Source organism: Narcine bancroftii, chromosome 1, assembly GCF_036971445.1.
Source record: "Narcine bancroftii isolate sNarBan1 chromosome 1, sNarBan1.hap1, whole genome shotgun sequence".
NCBI lineage: Eukaryota > Metazoa > Chordata > Chondrichthyes > Torpediniformes > Narcinidae > Narcine > Narcine bancroftii.
This window is the reverse complement of record NC_091469.1, coordinates 223,440,596-223,460,076: the sequence shown is the minus strand read 5'-3', so window position 1 is coordinate 223,460,076 and position 19,481 is coordinate 223,440,596. Positions and strand designations below refer to the sequence as shown.

At 41.7% G+C, this 19,481-nt stretch overlaps 1 protein-coding gene across 2 annotated transcripts in view; it reads right to left on the bottom strand.

The window, feature by feature from the left end:
• rhobtb3 (Rho related BTB domain containing 3) overlaps nt 1–19,481 on the bottom strand; it is a 181,528-nt gene that overhangs the window by 141,863 nt on the left and 20,184 nt on the right. For both annotated transcript variants that reach the window (XM_069891828.1, XM_069891846.1), the window contains exon 2: nt 5,968–6,334. In XM_069891828.1, coding sequence (XP_069747929.1) covers nt 5,968–6,334 — 367 coding nt within the window. The remainder of the gene's footprint in view (nt 1–5,967; nt 6,335–19,481) is intronic.

Below are 19,481 nucleotides of genomic sequence, written 5' to 3'. Positions count from 1 at the left end.
CTCCAAACTGCAGTATATTTACAGCATTCTTTAAGCACTCGAAGTTCATGTTTCCACAAAACTATAACATGCGGCAACAAAGAGAGTGATAACACTAAAGTCACTGGGGATCAAAGGGAAATGGCCATAGTCATATCTCGTTCTTCCCTAATTCATTCGTATCATCCTCAGGGCAGTGTCCTTGGCCCAAACCCTCAGCTGCTGCTTTAGCAACCTTCCCTCCAGCAATAAGGACAGATGTGGCTGCATGATATTCAATGCCACTTGCAGCCAATCAGCAAATGAAGCAGTCCAGGATTGCCTGCGGTAGCAAGACTCAGACGATATTCGGGAAAGATCAGAAGCGGGACAGAATATTCTTGCTTGCCCAGATGAGGGCAGCTCCAACCTTCAAGAAGTTTGACATAATCCAGGACAATCATCAGCGCCCTGGAACATCATCATCTGCATGATTCCATCGAAATCACACACATTCTGTCTTAGACATATATCAGCATTTCTTCCTCACTGCTGGATCTGAATGTATGCAGGTGCTTGCTACTCAAGGGCATTTTAAAAGTACCTTGGCTAGAAGGATTATAACTGTTCAAAATGGTGACACCATCTTCTCAAGGGCACTTATGGGTGCAAAATAAATATTGGTCTTGCAAATAATGTACACATCTATAAAATGGAAAAAAAAACCAGCATGACGGAATGCCATCCACTCACTTGGAGGAGTACATTTCCAATAACACCCAAAACGCTTGAGATCATGCAAGCTTCCTTCATTTGACCCCATTCACCACAGTAAACATTAATTCCTTTCACCACTAGCTGTAGTATTTGTTATCTTCAAAATATGCTACAGTTTCTTTCCCATGGTTATCCAACAGCAAAATCAGAATTTATCATCCTAAATATGTGTCACAGAATTTGTTGTTTTGCGGCAGTATTACAAGTGCAAAAATTCCATTTAAAAAATATATATATATATAAAACTTAGTGCAAAAGAAGAGGAAAGAGTAAGACAGAGTCTGTGGTTAATTGTTCTTTCAGAAGTCTGATGGTGGAGGGGAAGAAGCTGTTTTTTCTTCCATTGGTAAATGGACTATTGTCTTTAAAGCCACAGAAATTGATTCCAGTGCAGCAATCTGTCTTGTTGCTGTTTGCTGTCCTAAGAGGGGTCATGTGGTTTTGCAAACAGAGAGAGAGAGAGAGAGGGAGAGAAGGAGAGAGAAGGCAGTTCTGCAGTGGCTTTTGGAAGCTGCAACATGGGAGGCTTGTTAAACTCTCATTTTGAAGATGGGTTGTCAGTTCTGAGTTCAGCCTGTTGAAAAGCCTTGCAGTCTTTACAAGAGGAAATGGATGACTAGAGTGTTTCTCCTGAAATAAGGGAAACAAGAGGAACTCTGTGGTGACCTGGAAGAAGAGATTATCATTTGCAAGTTTCTTCGGCAAGACACTGAAGTGACTGATCATGGGAGATCAGTTTGTGTGTGTGTCCAACAAGCAACAAATCTCTCTCTGAAACCAACAAGATCCTTTATGAGTGGTAACTATTTTCCTTTAAGCACCAGAGCCTGGTGTTACGGAATCCAGAGGACCCCAAAAACTAGCAGCAATAGATATGCACCACAACACAGGGTTAAACAGAATTAAATTTTAACTTATTACTTAACCTACCTAACTACTTAATCCCCCCTGTAACACTAAGCGAAGATGTGTGTAATGTACATTTAAGATTAGAAAGGTTCTTTGGATCACAGTCCAAATCACTGGTTGTAGGCAATTCTTGTACTGTGCACAAAAGTTAGCATTAACAAAGTTTACCAGTCTTTGGTGCTTAACAGGCAAATGGTTACCACTCAGGAGGGATCTTGCTGGTTTTCAGAGAGAGATTCCTTTTCCAGGACATCGCAACTGATTCCTTCTCAATCAGTCTTGCTGACAAAACTTTCCCCCTTCAGGGTTCTCCAGATGATCATCTTTCTTTCAGGTCACTTTTCAGACTGCCAATCTCCTCCTTTGACCAGCAGCCTTCCAAAGTTTGCCAGCTTGTTCTTTTGGAACTGATTTCTGTCTCCTCTCTCTCTCTGTTTCACACCCTCCCTCTCTGAGAGCAAAACTGTTCTCTTCTCCCTGCAAAGATCACATGCTCTCCCAGGCAAGCTGCTGTCAATACTTTGTTGCCTCCTGCAAAAAGCATTCTGCAAAATTCCTGCAAATATTCTGTTTTAAAATGTGTGTGTGTGCAAGCTGCTCTAACAATTCCTCCTCAAGCCACCTCTAAATACTCTGTCACACAGGTGAAACTTTGTAAATGTTAAATTCTGTGCACAGTATAAGAATTGTCTGATACTGCTGAACTAGAGGAGTGAGAAGTGAGGTTAGACTGTGAATCAAAGAACTTTCCTGAATATGTACACGTTACATAAACGTGCTTTTAGAATTAGAAGGAGGTTAAGTTAATAATAAGTTAAAGTTTGATCCTGTTTTTGTTTAAAGATAATTAAACACAACTTTTGTTTAAGTAACCATTTGTCTTGTTGAATTTCTAATACTGCTGGGTTTGGGGTCCTCTGGGCTCGTAACAATTCACTTCAAGTTTTTTTTAACAATAGAGCAGATCCTGGAGCCAGAAAAGCTGGATATCGGCCTTCAATTGCCAGAGGCATCCACCAACTTTGAGCTATGATTGAGCTTTTTAGAAGCATTCCTGCAGGCTTCCTCCACCACTGTGTGATCAGAAACAGCTAAATTACAAACCCTCTTGGGTTTGCATCCTGGTATATTCCATGATCAGGGATGCCACATCAAACCAGGAAGCCATGGACATACTCAAAGGACAGTATCTGTGTAAGTTTAATGTTGTCTATGCCAGACACCTTTTAGTGACCCGCAAACAACGACCCAGTGTGTCCAACACTGAATATCATCGGCCCCCACGAGTCCTTGCCAAGGCCTGTGAATGCAAAGCCGCATCCACTGTGGAGTGCACAGATAACCTGATCCAGGATATCTACGTCGCAGGGATCAGGTCAAACGACATTTGACAGAGACTCTTGGAGCAAGAGGAGCTCAGTGTGCTGAGAGGAGTCGAGCTGGCAGGTATGCTGGAGGTGACTCTCCAGAACACGGAAGCCTACTCAACAGATAACACAGCCTCCTCGTGATTACCCCTGGCATTGCCATCTTGGGACGTGCTGCCAGCCCTTCACTCTGCTAACGACTCGACCACGGCAACAGTGCTCCGCAATCACCTCCCATCACTTTCCCGGCTCTGGCAGCGACTCGACCACAGACGCAACAGGAGCATCCAAAGTGCTATTATGTGGCCTGGGCAAGCATCAGAGGAAATGCTGCCCAGCGAAGGGTTCAACCTACTCCAGCTGCGGGAAGAAGAGCCACTATGTCAAAGTGTGTAAGTTGAAACCTCTTCCTAGCAGCGCTGCATGCGGATCATGGGGGCTGCCAACCTAGACACTGTCATCACTCGGGGCCAGAGCACCATGTGCTATCCGTGGGGGCCGCCATATTGGGTGGCATCTTCAGGATCTAGCAGGGCCCTGGGGGACACCATCTTTGGCACCACCATCTTCCACAACAGTGATGAGCAGCGACCTGATACTGGCCTTCATCACACTTGACCAGGACAGTCCACATCAACTTGCCTGGTCAATGATGGATATTCAGGTAAATGGCCATGCAACGAGTTGCTTATTCGATAGCGGAAGCATTGAGCGTTTCAAACACCTGGACACAGTGCGGTATCGTTCCCTTACAGTATTGCCAGTGAATCAGAAGGTGTCCTTGCCATCCAAGTCACACACAGTAGACATCTGGGGCTTCTACACAGTGACTCTAACAGTGCAGAGTACTGAATATAAAGAGTTTAGACTGATGGTAATGTCGCAGCTCTGTGCTGCTGTGCTATTGGGGCTTGATTTTTAGAGTCACCTTAAAAATTTGACGGTGGAGTTCGATGGGCCCCATCCACCCCTCACTGTATGTAAATAGCAAGTTTTGAACTGATCATTGCACACCCTCCTCAACCCCCCATCATACACGGCACAACCTTTGGACTTCCTGCACTTAAAATGATCCCCCCTTCGTTATTCACCAACCTCACTCCTGACTGTAAACCCATTGCCTCTAAAAACAGACAGTACAGATCTGGGGATAGGGACTTCATCTGGGTAGAGGTACAGTGCTTGCTCAGGGAGGGGATTATTGAAGCCAGCACTAGCCTTTGGAGAGCGCAGGTAGTGGTAGTATGGAATGGGGAAAAGAATAGGATGGTCATCAACTACAGACAGACCATCAACAAATACACACAATTGGATGCATACCCCCTTCTATGATCACCAACATGGTCAACCAAATTGCCCAGTATCAGGTCTTTTCGACCATTGGCCTGAAGTTAGCATACCACCACCAGTATATGGCATTCGAGGTGGATAGCCACCTCTACCACTTCCTGCAGGTCCCCTTCGGTGTCACGAATGACACTTCTAGTGGGAGATGGACCGCATGGTGGATCAGTACAAGTTGCGGGCCACTTTCCCATACCTTGACAACATCACCATCCCTGGCCACAGCCTGCAGGACCACGATGCCAATCTCCAAAAATTTCTCGAAGCAGCCAAGCTCCTTAACCTTACATACAATAAGGCCAAGTGCATGTTTTGCAGAACCCCACCTGGTCATCCTTGGCTGTGTCACGGAGATTGGAGTAATCGGCCCAGGCCCTGACCACATGCAGCTGCTCCTGGAGCTTCCCCTTCCATGCAACCTCAAGCCCCTGAGGTGCCTTGGGATTTTCTCCTATTATGCCCAATTATGTGGACAAGGCCCACCCCCTCATCAAATCCACATCTTTCCCCATGATGGCAGAGGCTTGTGCAGCCTTCACTCACATCAAGACAGCTATTGCCAAGGCCACAATGCATGCTATGGACGAATCCACCCCGATTCAGGTGGAAAGCCATGCATCAGACTTCATCCTGGCAACCACCCTTAATCAGGCAGGCAGGCCAATCAAATATTTTTCCCCATACCCTGCAGGGCCCCGAAATTTGACACTCCTCAGTCGAGAAAGAGGCCCAAGCCATTGTTGAGGCAGTGCAGCACTGGTGCCATTACCTGGCCAGTAAAAGATTCACCCTGCTGACTGATGAATGCCCAGTTGGATTGATGTTTAACAATCAGCAGTGGGGCAATATCAAAATACTGAGGTGGAGGTAGAACTGTCCATCTACAATTACAGTATTTTGTACCGGCCAGAGAAACTTAATGAGATGCCAGATGCCCTGGCCCGCAGGATCAGCGTGCAGATTGACTGGCTACAAAACCTCTACAATGATCTCTGTCATCCTGGAGTTAACAGGTGTTTTCATTTTGTCAAAGCACGCAACCTGCCAGTACTCCAAAGATGAGATCTGGTCCATGACAAAGAACTGCCAGGTCTGCACTGAGTGGAAGTTGCACTTCTACCAGCCAGACAAGATGCAATTAATTAAAGTCATCCACCCCTTCAAGCGACTCAGTCGATTTTAAAGGACCCCTGCCCTCCACTGACCACAATGTGTATTTTCTTAACATCATTAACGAGTACTCCCATTTCCCATCCCCTGCTAGGACATGACTGCTGACACAGTCAAGGCCCTATGCAGCCTCTTCATTCTGTTTGGCTTCCCCAGTTATATCTATAGTGACTGGGGGCACTCCTTTATGAGTGATGAGCTGTACCAGTTCCTGTTGGCCAGAGGCATTGCCACAGCAGGACCACTAGCTGCAACCCCCGGGGTAATGGGCAAGTGGAGAGGGAGAATGCTATGGTTTGGAAGGCAGGCCTCCTGGACCTCCATCAGTCGTACCTGGACTTGCTGTAGAGATCTTGATCACTGGCTTTAAATACCATCGACCTAGCCCCCAGTAGGTTGCGAATCCTTTGATTCATCCACAGCTTTTGGTTAGGGTACTCACAGTAATATGCACATAGGTCCTGATGAAGTTGGTGACAACCATGGAATAATCATTCAAGTTTGAAGATGAGACCTTGAGTGGGGTCCAGTCCTCCAATTCAAAGCAGTCCTGGAATCCTGCAGGCAGGTCCCACGACCATACTTTCACCGTCTTCACCCCTGGTGCTGTAGTCCTCAGACTCTGCTTGTATGCCAAGAGTAGTACAGACAGATACTCAGACTTGCCGAAGAGTGGGTGTGGGATGGCTTGGTAGTCTTTCTTGATGGTGGCAGAATAGTAGTTAAGTGTGTTGGTTCCTCTGGTTGCACAAGTAATATGTTGGTGATAGGTTGTCAGAGATTTCTTCAGGTTGGCCTCGTTGAAGTCCCTGTAAATGACCAGGAAGGCATCTGAGTGTGCTGTCTACCCAAACCTGCAAACTCTACCATCAAGAAGGACAAATCAGCAGGTACATAGAAATGTCACCACATGCATATTTTCCATTAGCTGCACATCATTCTAATATGGTGATATATCACAGAGCCTTCATCATTACTGGACTTGCATACAAAAACTCCCTGCCTCATAGCACTGTGGAAATAGTTTTACCAGAAGGAGTAGCTTCCTTCTTCGACTTCTTAGATTATTCCAGAGATCTATATGACATCAGTTAAAACAGTTCCTCTATATCAGTGATTCTCAACCTTTTTCTTTCCACTCACATACCACTTTAAGTATTCCCTATGCCATAGGTGCTCTGTGATTAGTAAGGGATTGCTTAAGGTGGGATGTGGGTGGAAAGTAAAAGTTTGAAAACCATTGATTTAATTGTACCTAAGTGACTCGTTATTTGCACGGTTTCATAACTCCAAAGGAAATGGGCCAGTGACAATTTTTCTCAAGCAAAATATTTCAGTAACAATTGGGTCTAGAGCAATGATTCTCAACCTTCCCTTCCCACTCACCTACCACCTTAAACAATCCCTTACTAATCACAGAGCACCGATGGCATAGGGATTACTTAAAGTGGTAGGTGAATGGGAAGGAAAAGGTTGAGAACCACTGCTCTATATTCATCCATCAGTAGCCTCAAAGCTGAGAGGAGAGTTGAGTCAAGAATAGATCAGCCATGATCATAAGGCATAGCATGCAAGGTTTAAGGTGCTGAATAACATATTCCTGCTCCTGTTTTCTTGTGTACTTGTAATTTTGAATGGCAAAGTGAATAAGATTTCACTGTTTTTTTTAAACTTATGCAAAAAATAGTGTATCAAGGGTAACTGTGACATTACTCTATCAAAACCTTTACACCCTTTATTTTTGTTAATTCTTGCAATTAAAATACTGAGTTGACTAATTAGTATGGAATTTAAAATATTGTATTCCAATTACAGGGAATGGTTCTCTATGATCAGAATAAGTGGATAATTTATGGATTCTAAAGCTGATTGAAAAATTAACATACACTGCCCTCCATAATGTTTGGGTCAGACACTTTTTTCTTTTATTTGCTCCAGAGCTCCTAAGTTTTTAATTTGTAATCAAACAATTCATATATGATTAAAGTGCACATTCCACATTTTTATGAAAGTTTATTTGTACACACTTTGGTTTAGACATTTAGAAATTACAGCACTTATACACAGTTCCTCCATTTCAGGGCACTATAATGTTTGGTACATTGCAGTGTCTGTATATTAAAGTAGTCTCCAGAGCCAATACACCCTTCCTAAGGACACCAGAACTGCATGCAGTATTCCAGATGCAGTCTCGCAAGTACCTTGCACAGTTCAATCCTAAATTCAATCCCTCCAGCAATGGAGGCCAACATTCAATTTGCCTTCTTGATAGCACTTTCAAACTAACCTTTCGCAATTCATGCACAAGCACTCCCAAGTCCTTCTGGGTGGCAGTGCACTGCAGTCATTTGCCTTTTAATTATAATCTGATCTTCCATTTTTCCTTCTAAAGTGGATAACCTCACATTCACCAACGTTGTACTCTTTCTGCCAGACCCTTGCCCACTCATTTAACCGATCAATATCTCTCTGGAGACTCTCCGTATCCTCTGAAAAATTTGCTTCTCCATTCAATTTAGTGTTATCAGCAAACTTAGATACACTACAATCTGGACCCTCTACCAGATCATTAATGTACTGTATATCATGAATAGTTTCAGGCTCAGCACCATCTCCTGTGGCACCCTGCTCACCACTGATTGCCAACTATAAAAACATCCTGGCAACCCAACTCTCTGCTTTCTATTGGTTAATATTCTTGCTAATGCTTCACCTCAACTCGATGCATCCTTATCTTCTGTATGCCTTTTATACATATCTCATGTCTCCTGTTCACCTTCCTAACAGCTTTCTTAAGATTGGTAAAATATCCTCTATTAACTTCCCTTGATAACAATTTCCTGTAAGTGGCATAGCCTTCCATCTTTTTCTCTGATTAAGCCCTTAATTTCCTTTGTTAAGCACAGTTCTTTAATCTTATCACCTTTACTTCTTACCCTTAGAGGGACGTGACCTCATTGGAACTTTTACTATTTTGCTTTTAAATGCTTCCCACTCATTGGATGCTGGCTTTTGCCGAGCTGCTGCCTCCAGATTAATTTTTTTTCTATATGTTTGGTCTTAACCACTAAAACTAATCCTTCCCCGACTTAAGATCCAAACTCCAGGTAAAAGGTTTTCTATGAGTAGCTTAAAGCTGAACCTTTTATCTGGGAATAAGAAACACAAAATAAATGTCTATTTTTGGAAGCAGCTCATAAGACTAATTCAGCATTGTCCTTCTCAATAGTGTGGATACTATGTTGGAAAAACAAAAAGGAAAAACTGCATACAATTCCATTCCTTACATTACTCGGTCTGTCATTTGGAGTGCAACTAATTAGAAAAAGCAAGTGCTGGCTGCATGATGCCATGACACCTCAGAATTGGCCATTTCCACATTGAGGCTTGTGTTCAGTTTCACCGCCACTTTTATTTTTGTCAGGGCTGGAAAGAACATACAAAATTGGTGACTGCATTATTCTATGCCAATTTAAAGCATGTTAGGCTAAAGCAGTAAACAAATACTGTACCAATGTGTAGTCTAATTCACACAGTTCAGTTTTTGTTTCAGCATTTCTGTTCAATATGAAATGTGAGTGCGGCTCTGACATTTCTCGCAATGATTCCTACCAACAATAAAAGTACGAACATTAAGTCACTGTGAGTAGTTTTTTCAAGTTTAAATTATATGAATTTGCTTGAACTTCATTCTTGGAAATATGATACTTACTGCAGACTTCAAACAGGCCTATTGTATATTAAAACAAATATCTGCCTTTCGTGGCAATATGTGGGATAAACTACAAACCAATTTTCTATGCTCTTGCACTATTTTCTCCTTTGTAATATCCAAGAAGTATGAAAGGGCAATGTTTGGGTCTGCTGCAGGCAGAAGCAATTACACTGGCTTCAAATTAATGCATTCTACTCCCTCTTCCAACACTGAGCAAGTGTTGATGAGGAGTGACAGCTAGAAAAAATGGGCCTTAGGTCTTTTGCCCCTTGTACTTCAACTGAGGATCTGAACAGGGCTCAGCTACTGGGCAGTTGGAAGCAAGCACCATTTTATGCAGATGAGGCAAAAGAATCAAGATTGAAACTTGCTAGACCATGACTCCACATTTTTTTTCTGGTTAGTTCCTTTTTGCTATTTCCACCAATCTTTGATCAAAGTATAACAGAGCTTAGTATTAATTTGCTATTGTTAGTTTTCCAGAAAGTTCAAATCCTTCAGCTGGTACCATAGAAGCATCATAAGAGGATGACATCTAGCCCGTTAAGACAATCCTAGTACACTTTAAACCAGTCCAGTTGATGCCACTCCTTTCCTTCCACCCTGTAGTCTTGCAAAACTATTTTTGTGTAACTTCATCCAATTCCTTCACGATAGCTCTGAGACAGAAAATTTCATATCATAGCTAATCTCTCTGCCCAAAGTAGGTTAGCTATCCCTAACTACTTTACTCAGAAATTTGAATATTTGTGCCCCTGTTCTTAAATGATCTGATAATTAAACCACTTACACTGTCTAAAGGTATCTTACTATTTTTTAAAAACTCTGCTGCAAGCAGAGCAATCGCAGAACCTCATTTAACCTCACACCTGAAATACCTCACCCTTGCAACCATTCCATTAAATCCTGTTTAGCCTTCTCCCTCACACTTTCACATGCTTCCTAATATGTGGTGAGCAGAAATGGATGCATTGCTCAGATTGTAGCCTGACCAAAGTTCTATGGAAGTTCAGTAAAACTTCCCTGCTTTTACATCCTCCACCCCTACTGATGAATCTGAGAATCTCATTGACTTTACTAATTACAGTAAAAACCCTGCTATCTGGAATTCAAGCAACCAGCAAAAAAAATCGAGGAAAATAGATTTTAAAAGTTAAAATAAATAATAATAGGTAAAAATACGTAAGTTTAAAATTGGAAATGTTCTCTGAAGTAACACATTAGTGAAGATGGGAGCAAATATTCAGCCAGTGGAGTGCCTCAGTCATGCTTTGCTCGTAGCAGCTGCTTGAATAAAGTTCTGTGAAACAGCAATGGTGTCGGCCAGTTTGAAGAGCCAGTTGATGCTGCTCGCTGTTGTGGTCATTCTCTTAAAGTGTCTCCTTATCCCTGCTTAGTAAGTCACACTGGTCAGCAGCCTTATCTGTAAACTCGGGGGGAGTGGGGTACATTAATTATATATAATGTTATTAGTTATCTTTTGGGCGGCTCCATTGAGGGGGAGGAACCTGCAGATTCAGTGACGGTTAAATGTTTTCAAAGAATATGACAGAAATGAAAGTAAAATGCTTTGTTTATATATGCAGTGTAAGTATAGTATATTATTGTTGTCTTTTAAGCTGTTTATTCTTAAAGCAGATGCAATAATTAGGGATTTTAAGAGTACGTCTCAAACAACTGGAAAATACACTTATCCGACATCTACCAATCCCCATAGTGTCAGATACTATGGGTTTTAATGTATTTTCTATATGTGGCCTGCTACCTTTAAAGATCAAAATTCACTTATATCCATTACCCTCCTTCATACCCCTTATTACCAGGTCATTTGGTCAACATGGTGGATCCTCATTCTTTCTGCCAAAATATATCACCTTGTGTACCTTGGTGAAATTGTTGCTTCAGTTTGTGTGCACCTTTGTTTTGCTGATCTGAGGATGGATGGTGTTGCTATAGAGGAAATTCAGTGAAGGGGCACCTGACAGATGGCAGGACTGATAAACGAAGAGGATCGGGTCAGCTAGACATATTTGCTAGATTTCAGAAGAATGAAAAGGTGCCACAGAGAAACCTACAAAATTCTAACAGGACTGGACACAGAGGCAGGAAGGATGTTCGTGTTAGCTAGGGGTAGACCACTTACATTGAGATGTGTGGTGATACGACCACCAGCCTACTGCAGGGGGTAATCTCTGTACCTGCAGGAAGACCACCTAAGGGCTGACTCCACCTGGCTGGCTGTCAATCAGCTGACCTCAATAGACCCCCTAGGGGCCTGACTCCACCTGGCTAGCTGTCAATCAGCCGACCCAAATATAGACCTGAGCCGACCCCTCCTGAGCCAGTCATATGGGAGCCACTGAAGCATGAACTGGTGTTCAGACTTTTACCTGAATAAAGCCTGTTGTACAATCTTCTGAGTTTTGTGCTTGCTCGCTGCTACCTTAGCGCACCACAAGATGAACAGAACATTCTTCTCCCAGAGAATGGAAAACTTGTGGAATTCTCTACCACAGAAAGTTGGCAAAGCCAGTTCACTAAATAGGGTTGGAGGGATTAAGAGATGTCAGGAGAAGGGTGAAAAAGGGGAATGAAAATGAATCATCAGGCATGATCATATTGACTGGTGGAGAAGGCTCAAGGTCAACAGACTTGCTGCTTCCCCTAATAGCCTGAATATACCTGGGACTGTCTGAAGCTAAGCAGGCTCAGGCCTGGTCAATACTTGGAGGGGAGACTGCTTAGGAACATCAGGTGCTGTAGGTTTCTGGGAGGGACACTGGACAAAGTGGTGACTCTCTGTCTGCCTTAAGGTGGACAAACATTAAAGAATTTCATGCATGTTACATTCTAAATGTGGTATTACGGTGACAATAATGGAACCTTTACCTTTTTTTTAACTTGATAATATGTTTAATAGTTTTCTGCATTAACTTCCATCTGCAATTTTCTACTGATCTCTATCCTTTTGCAGTTTGCTGCTATTCTCGTCATTGTTTAATTTGGTGTCATCTTCAAAATTACCTGTACATCTTGTAAGTACATTGGTCCCAGCACTTATCTTTGCGAAACATGACAATCTATCAAATACTGTATTTTACCATGATTCTCTGCCTTCTCTCCTCAAGCTTTTTTATTTACCCATTCTGCCACTAATATTTCTAACGCGTAGGCTTCAGATTTGCTAACAAAACATGCGCAGGGAACTTTGGCCAATACCTTCTGCAAATCCATGTAGGAATCCTTTTGCAGTTGGAATCCCATGCAGACCATTTGGCACGTTTGCTTTAAGCATGGTCAGCCTTTCTAATACTTCTTCCTTAACAATTTTCACCATATACCTGCAATATATAAACCAACAAAGAATCCATAGGAGTTTGACAGCATTCACTTCCTCTGAAGATTGAGAGAAAGGACTCATTAAGTATTTCACCTTTGCCTTTTGCTGTTCATTACTTTTCTAGGTCCTCTCCTAGAAGGGTTCTACCCTTTCTACTGTTTAGATGCTCACAAAAGGTGAAAGGGTTTTCTTTATTATCTCTGGATATCAATTGTCTCTCAACCTGAAACTATGTTTGGATTTCCTTAACATTATCAAGGTTCTTGCTGAATGATTTTGCACTTTGGGTCTGTTCCACCCAACCTGGAACTAGGCCATGAGGACAGAAAAGGGAGGAGGCTCCCTTCTAAAAGGGTGTGTTTATACTTCTGCATTGATTTGAAACAAAGTTATTGTGCATTACAACAACATGAAGGCCTGGAAATTCCATGACAATTCTCCTTTCTTACACTATATTTATAACCTAGCACACGCTCATATTTTTTTTGAATTATTTCTTTCTGACTAGTCAACATAATTGTCAATGTTGGCTCTTCGGATTTTGTCATTACTGGACACTAAGGGATTGGGCCTATGTAACAGCCTCTCAAATACCTCACAGATGCATTATTTAAGGAGGAAGCTTTTACACTGACAAATTGGAAGAGAATGTTATGAACAAATAGTACAATGAAAATGGAGAATGGCCTGATTTTATTTACTGTATACATTTTGAACAGAAGATATATATTAAAACTCCTGGTATCTAGCACCTACAGGTGCTATGCCAGATAAGTGAATTTTCTGGTTACTTGAGAAATGTGTGTGATTGATGAATTAATGGAAAGGTCCGCTAATTTACACTTCCGTATTTTTTACCTATTTATTTTTTGCAATAATTTTGCCAATTGCTTGAGGCTGCCGGTTGCTTGAATTCCAGATAATAGGGGTTTTACTGTATTTGAAAAATAAAAATACACCCATATAACCATATAACCATTTATGGAGCGGAAACAGGCCATGTTGGCCTTTCGAGTCCGCACCGGTTCCCCAGGCAGTTAAAAGGTAACACTTTGATAGGTCTGGAGTCAGATCCATGGCAGGATAACAGAAATCATTCCCCGAAAGTTATGAGCAAACGAGAGATATTTCAATGTCAATCATTTTATATTTACAGTGTAACCTTGATTTTACACGCCCCAATTTAACACAAATTCGGATATAATTCAATGAGTCATTGGACTTGGATGTCAGGCTCCTGGCAGGAGCAGGAATCTTGGGCAAAATGCAAATACAGTGAAACCAAATTTAGCGCGATGAGATTTTATGGACCACAACGATCGTGTTATAAATGGGTTTCACTGCATCATTTCTGAGTATCTTTTTACTTAAAGTCTTGAATTTAAATACAACAGCTGCCATGAAGATCCACACACAGCTGTGTAGCACCAGTGATGTGAGGCACCTGTGGCAATGGATCAAGACTATAAGTCAATCTTACTAGTTCAAGACAACGATCCCTCTCTTCTGGATATGACTGAACATCTTCTATGCACAATTTAATGAGAAGAACAGGATGAAGTGGAAGAAAGCTCTGTGTTCCCCTGATAAATGGGCCCCTTGCACAGCCATGGCTGAGGTGAGGAGAACCCTAACAAAGATGAACTCACACAAGGCAATAGGACCAGACAGCATAACTGGCTGGAAATTGAAGACCAATTGATGGAGATCTTCATGGATATCTTCAACACTTCATTACAGCAGACCATTGTTCCTGCAGAGTTCAAGGCAGCTACCATCATCCTGGTATCCAAGAGAGCAACAATAACAGGCCTCAATTACTATAGTTCTGTGGCACTGGCCTCTACCATTATGAACTGCTTCGAGCATCTGGTGATGGAACACATCAAAGCACACCACCCAGGAACGCTGGACGCATTTCAATTTGCCTATAGAAGAAACAGTTCCACAGAAGATTCTTGTTCCTTCACTTCATCCTGGCCCACCTACAGAACAATGCCTTGTATACCAAGCTGCTGTTCATCGACTTAGCTTGGCGTTTAATACGATATTCCCCAGAGGCTGCTGGGGAAGTTGTCCTGGCTGGGACTCAACACCCCTCTCTGTAATTGGACCCTGGACTTCCTAACAGAAAGACCACAGTCTGTCTGGGTCAGCAGCAGAACATCGAGCACTGTCACCCTGAGTACTGGCACACCTCAGGGCTGTGTGCTCAGCCCGCTCCTGTTCATGCTACTGACCCATGACTGCACTGCCAGATCCAGCTCCAACAGTGTCATCAAGTTTGTAGATGATTCAACAGTAGTTCGCCTCACCAGGACACTAATGAGTTAGAAGAGGTGGAAAATATTGTGATATGATGCAAGAGTAATAATCTGAGTCTCAATATGGACAAGATTAAGGAGATGATCGTGGACTTCTGGAGGACCAGGAATGACCACCCTCCACTGCACATCAACAAATGTAGACAGCAGAGGCATCTCTCAGCAAAGAAAGAGGTCACAAATTGTTGGGTAATCACAAAGACTGCAGAAAGATTTCTGTGTGAAATTTTGTAATTTTAGAATTTGATCGTTTGCAGAGTAGGACTACAAGTTTTAATCACTCAACTAATAGATTAAGCATTTCCTTAGATTTCTTTTGACTCCATGACCATGACTTATTTGTGAGTGTGGTAGAAAGTAAACACCATATCCATGAATGATATGGCTGCAGAGCAGAACTGACTCAGTTTTTAAGTTTTGCTAATGTCACTAGAAAGTTTAAAAAAAAACACTGCTTACTTCCTTAATAGGTGGAGTCCTGTGTTTCTATATTAGCAAGTTTGTGTATAGCTTCCTTCTTGTTGAGAGAAAACACTAATCACGGGCAGATGCTGGCTTCAGTAAATTCACAGGCAGGTGCTGGACTCAGTTAATTCAGACAGATGCTGGCTTCAGTAAATTCACAGGCAGATGCTGGCTTCAGTAAATTCACAGGCAGATGCCGGCCTCAGTTAATTCACAGACAGATGCAGGCCACAGTAAATTCACAGGCAGATGCAAGGCTCAGTAATTTCATAGGTAAATGCAGGTCACAGTTAATTCAAAGGCAGATGCTTGCCTCGCTAAATTCCCTGACAGATGCAATCCTCAAAATGACTTGCTCTTCATGGGTTTCTTTTTAACTACAGTTAGTTGGATTGCTTAATCATGTTGGATTTCAATAAAGAGCCCCTTCAAAGCATTAGAAATGTCTCTGCATGCATTGCAGTTTTGTAATATCAATACTGTATGACTCTACATGCAGCTCATGTATTGCATTCATAGAGCACAATATTGACATGTAAAGTCAGCTTCAATATGCACAAACACTTAGATTAAAATAATGATGTGAGAAAATATGAACTTGTCATTGTATTGAATTTTAAGGTAAGAGGGAGACATTATTCTAGCTAATACTCAATTACTCTCTCAATTTCTCAAACAGATTTGAAATCGGTGCTGTTCGTAAGGAGTTTGTACGTTCTTCCCATGTCTGCCGGAGTTTCCTCTGGGTGCTCCGCTTTCTTCCCACCTCTCAAAGCATCCAGTAGATGTGGGTTAATTGGGTGTAATTGGGCGGCACGAGCTCATGGGTCGAAAGGGACTGTTACTGTGCTATATTCTAAAAATTTTTAATTTAAAAATGTTAAAGAATCAAAGGAAGATAAAGATAACTTCTGTTGGTCTAACTTTCATTTTTTTCTATTTCATTTTCTTCCTTCTTCGACACCACTTCGCAACCTGGGGTCTGGCAGGTTTTAACATCTGCCAATTATTCTTTTGATCTTGTCCTCAAAGATATAGAAAAATACTTAAAAGGCTTTTCAGATGCGGACTTTCATAGCGTATTTGAAGAGTCAGTGTACAATATTTCTGCAGCAACTTCTTGAGGAGATTTATTTCTCATGACATTTGCATTATGTAATGGAAGAGGGTCAAGCCAGGAATCTTATTACCGTATGTTTTATCCCACTCCCTTTTAATTGATCTCGACTGGTGAAACGAACACCACTAGGCATGAAGTAATGGAGTTGATCCCAGAGAGAAATGTGAAATTCAATGGGCGGGATAAACATATAATGTGTACTGCAAAGATTAAATAATGGTAAATCAACAATGAGTTTGCATTTCATTGTTGTGATATTAATCAGGCAGCTATTAACAGAAACATGTGAAAAGGCTTCTCAGAAAAACTCTTATAAAATTAGTTACTCACACACAAAGCCATGTTGCCCATCCCCAAGCACTAACTACTTTGTTTGCCTCTACTATGCAAATAGAGCATACAAGTAGCAACAGACCATGCTTGCATCCTGTAGGTCAGTGTTAGGAAGATTTAAACTACACTAACTGTTTGCAAACAATGAGATTATCACTGATTAATATTGTCATTTTACTTTTACAAGCTTTCTGAGAATTTGTAAATCCAAAATGGTTTCAGAGAATGGCAACTTTTGTGCAATGCCTGCACGAGCACACGAAATTCATGATTAATTATATTTTGCTGCTTGGGTGAGACGACAACTTCGCCCTGGCCATTGAAGCTTAAGATGCTCTGACTCTTAATCTTGGCCTACTGGCAGATAGTTGAATCATGTACATATGGCCCAGATACCAAGATCAATGCATATATGATACATTTTTGAAAAAGTGACAAAGAGAATTGATGTGGGCAGGAACATGGATGTTTTTAAAATACTGCAAATGTATTTCAGCAAGGCCTTTGACAAGGTCCTGCTTTGCAGGTTGTCTGGAACGTTAGATAAAAATGAGTTCCTTTAGATTCAAATTGGGCTTAGTGGAAGGAGTCAGAGGGTAGTAGTGGAGGAATGTTCTCTGATTGGAGGCTGTGAAGAGTGGTGTGCTAGAGGGGTCGGTGCTATACTCTCTGTACACGCACGACTCTGTGGCTAAATACCACTCCAGCTTCAGCTATAAATACAGAGATGACACCGCTGTCGTAGGCAGGATCTTAACGCCAATGAGTCAGACTACAGACTGGAGATATAGGGATTAGTGATTTGGTACAGGACAACAACCTCTCCCTCAATTTCAGCAAGACCAAGGAGCTGTTATAGACTTCCAGAAGAGAGATGCAACTCACTCTCTGGTCTGCATTGACGGTGATAAGGTGGAGATTGCAGACAGCTTTAAGGTCCTGGGTGTAAACATTTCCAGTGAATTGTCCTTATCCACCCACTTTGACATGCTGGTCAAGAAAGTGCATTAGCACCATGACTTCCTGTCACCTGAGGAAATTTGGCATGTCACCAGCATCCCTAAACATCTATAGACTTACCATTGAAAGCATCTATTACAAAATGTGTTAAGGTGTGGTGCAGGAACTGCTCTGCCCAAAAACGAGAGAAAAATGCAGAGGGTAGTGAGCACAGCTCAGACCATAACATAGAACCCCCTCCCCTCCATCAATTCCCCATCTATAACTCCCACTGCTTTGGAAAACAGCCAACACATTAAAAGACTCATCCCAACCTGAGTCCACTCCCATCAGGAAAAAGATTCATGAGTATAAAATCAAACACCACCAGAATCAAGGACAATTCTTTCTATCTGTTTCTAAACTTCTGAATGAACCTCAAAATAGTAAAATTATACTCCCTATTCTTTGCGATGGTGATCTCTCCCTGTAATTCTGCACTTATACTGTGCCTTATTTCTTGTACAATGTTACGAGATGTCTAATTGGTCTGCTTGCAAAATAAATACTGTCATTGCATTTTGAAAATTGTGACAATAAACTTGAACATGAAGATTAATATCTGTTATCTATATTAATGATTTGAATGGAAGTGTAATTAACATGATTGGTAAATTTGCAGTTGACACCAGAATTGGTGGAGTAGTGGACTGTGAGGAAAGATAACAGGATTTGGATCAGTTGGGAATGTAAGACAAGGGAAATAGAGTTTAACTATGACAATTGTGAGGTTTTGCCCTTTGTTCAAGTTTATTATCATCTGTCTGTACATATACAACCAGATGAAACAGCATTTCTCCAGACCACAGTGAACACACATACACACAAAACATGTTTCTCACATGGCAAATAAAAATCACATGCATATATAAACATATTCTGAAATAATTTATTCTATTGTGGTGGCGCACATCTCTGTGAGCGAACTGACCCCGCTTGTACCGCCACGCTGGTGGGGCAGCTGCAGAAAGATGGCGCCGTCGGGGCTTGCTCTTGCCTCGTAGCTTAGGCCACAGCTCGCACCCCGGGCAACGTGGCGACATCACCACTGCACGGGGTGGAACTCCTGTTGGTCTTAAAGGGGCGGGTGTGAAATTCAAATAAACAGTTCAACTGAAATCCCCATCGTGTTCAGTGGTGTGTTTCTGTGTGTAGCAGCTGCTACACTGTTTTATAAATAAGAGACCTAAGGTTGAGGATACATTCAATCTCATGCCCTGCGGGAAGAAGTAATTTCTTCTGATTTTAATGCTTCTGTAAAGGGTAAAACTTTGAGTTTATGACTTTCCCTTTAAGAAAGTTGACTGTTTTGTAGAGTTACCATTAGTTACTATGACTTCACATGTCATAATATTCCAGCAGACGAGGAGCTCGTTCTCATTCTTAGAATAACCATGGAAGGAGAGTAAGCTCACTCAAGAAACTTTCTTAGAATTCATTATTAATCATTTATTATCATTTTAATGTGTTTGGTTGAGTATCGTTATCATTTATAATATGCTTTGTTTTACTCATCGTTATGAAGTACGATGAAAATGTTTATTCGCTTTTATCAATGAAAAATTAAACCTATTTACAGCTGCAATGATGAAATTTGATTTATTTGGATGAATAAGATGCAATTCAGAATATCGAGGCTTATGTTTCTTGAAGATGACAT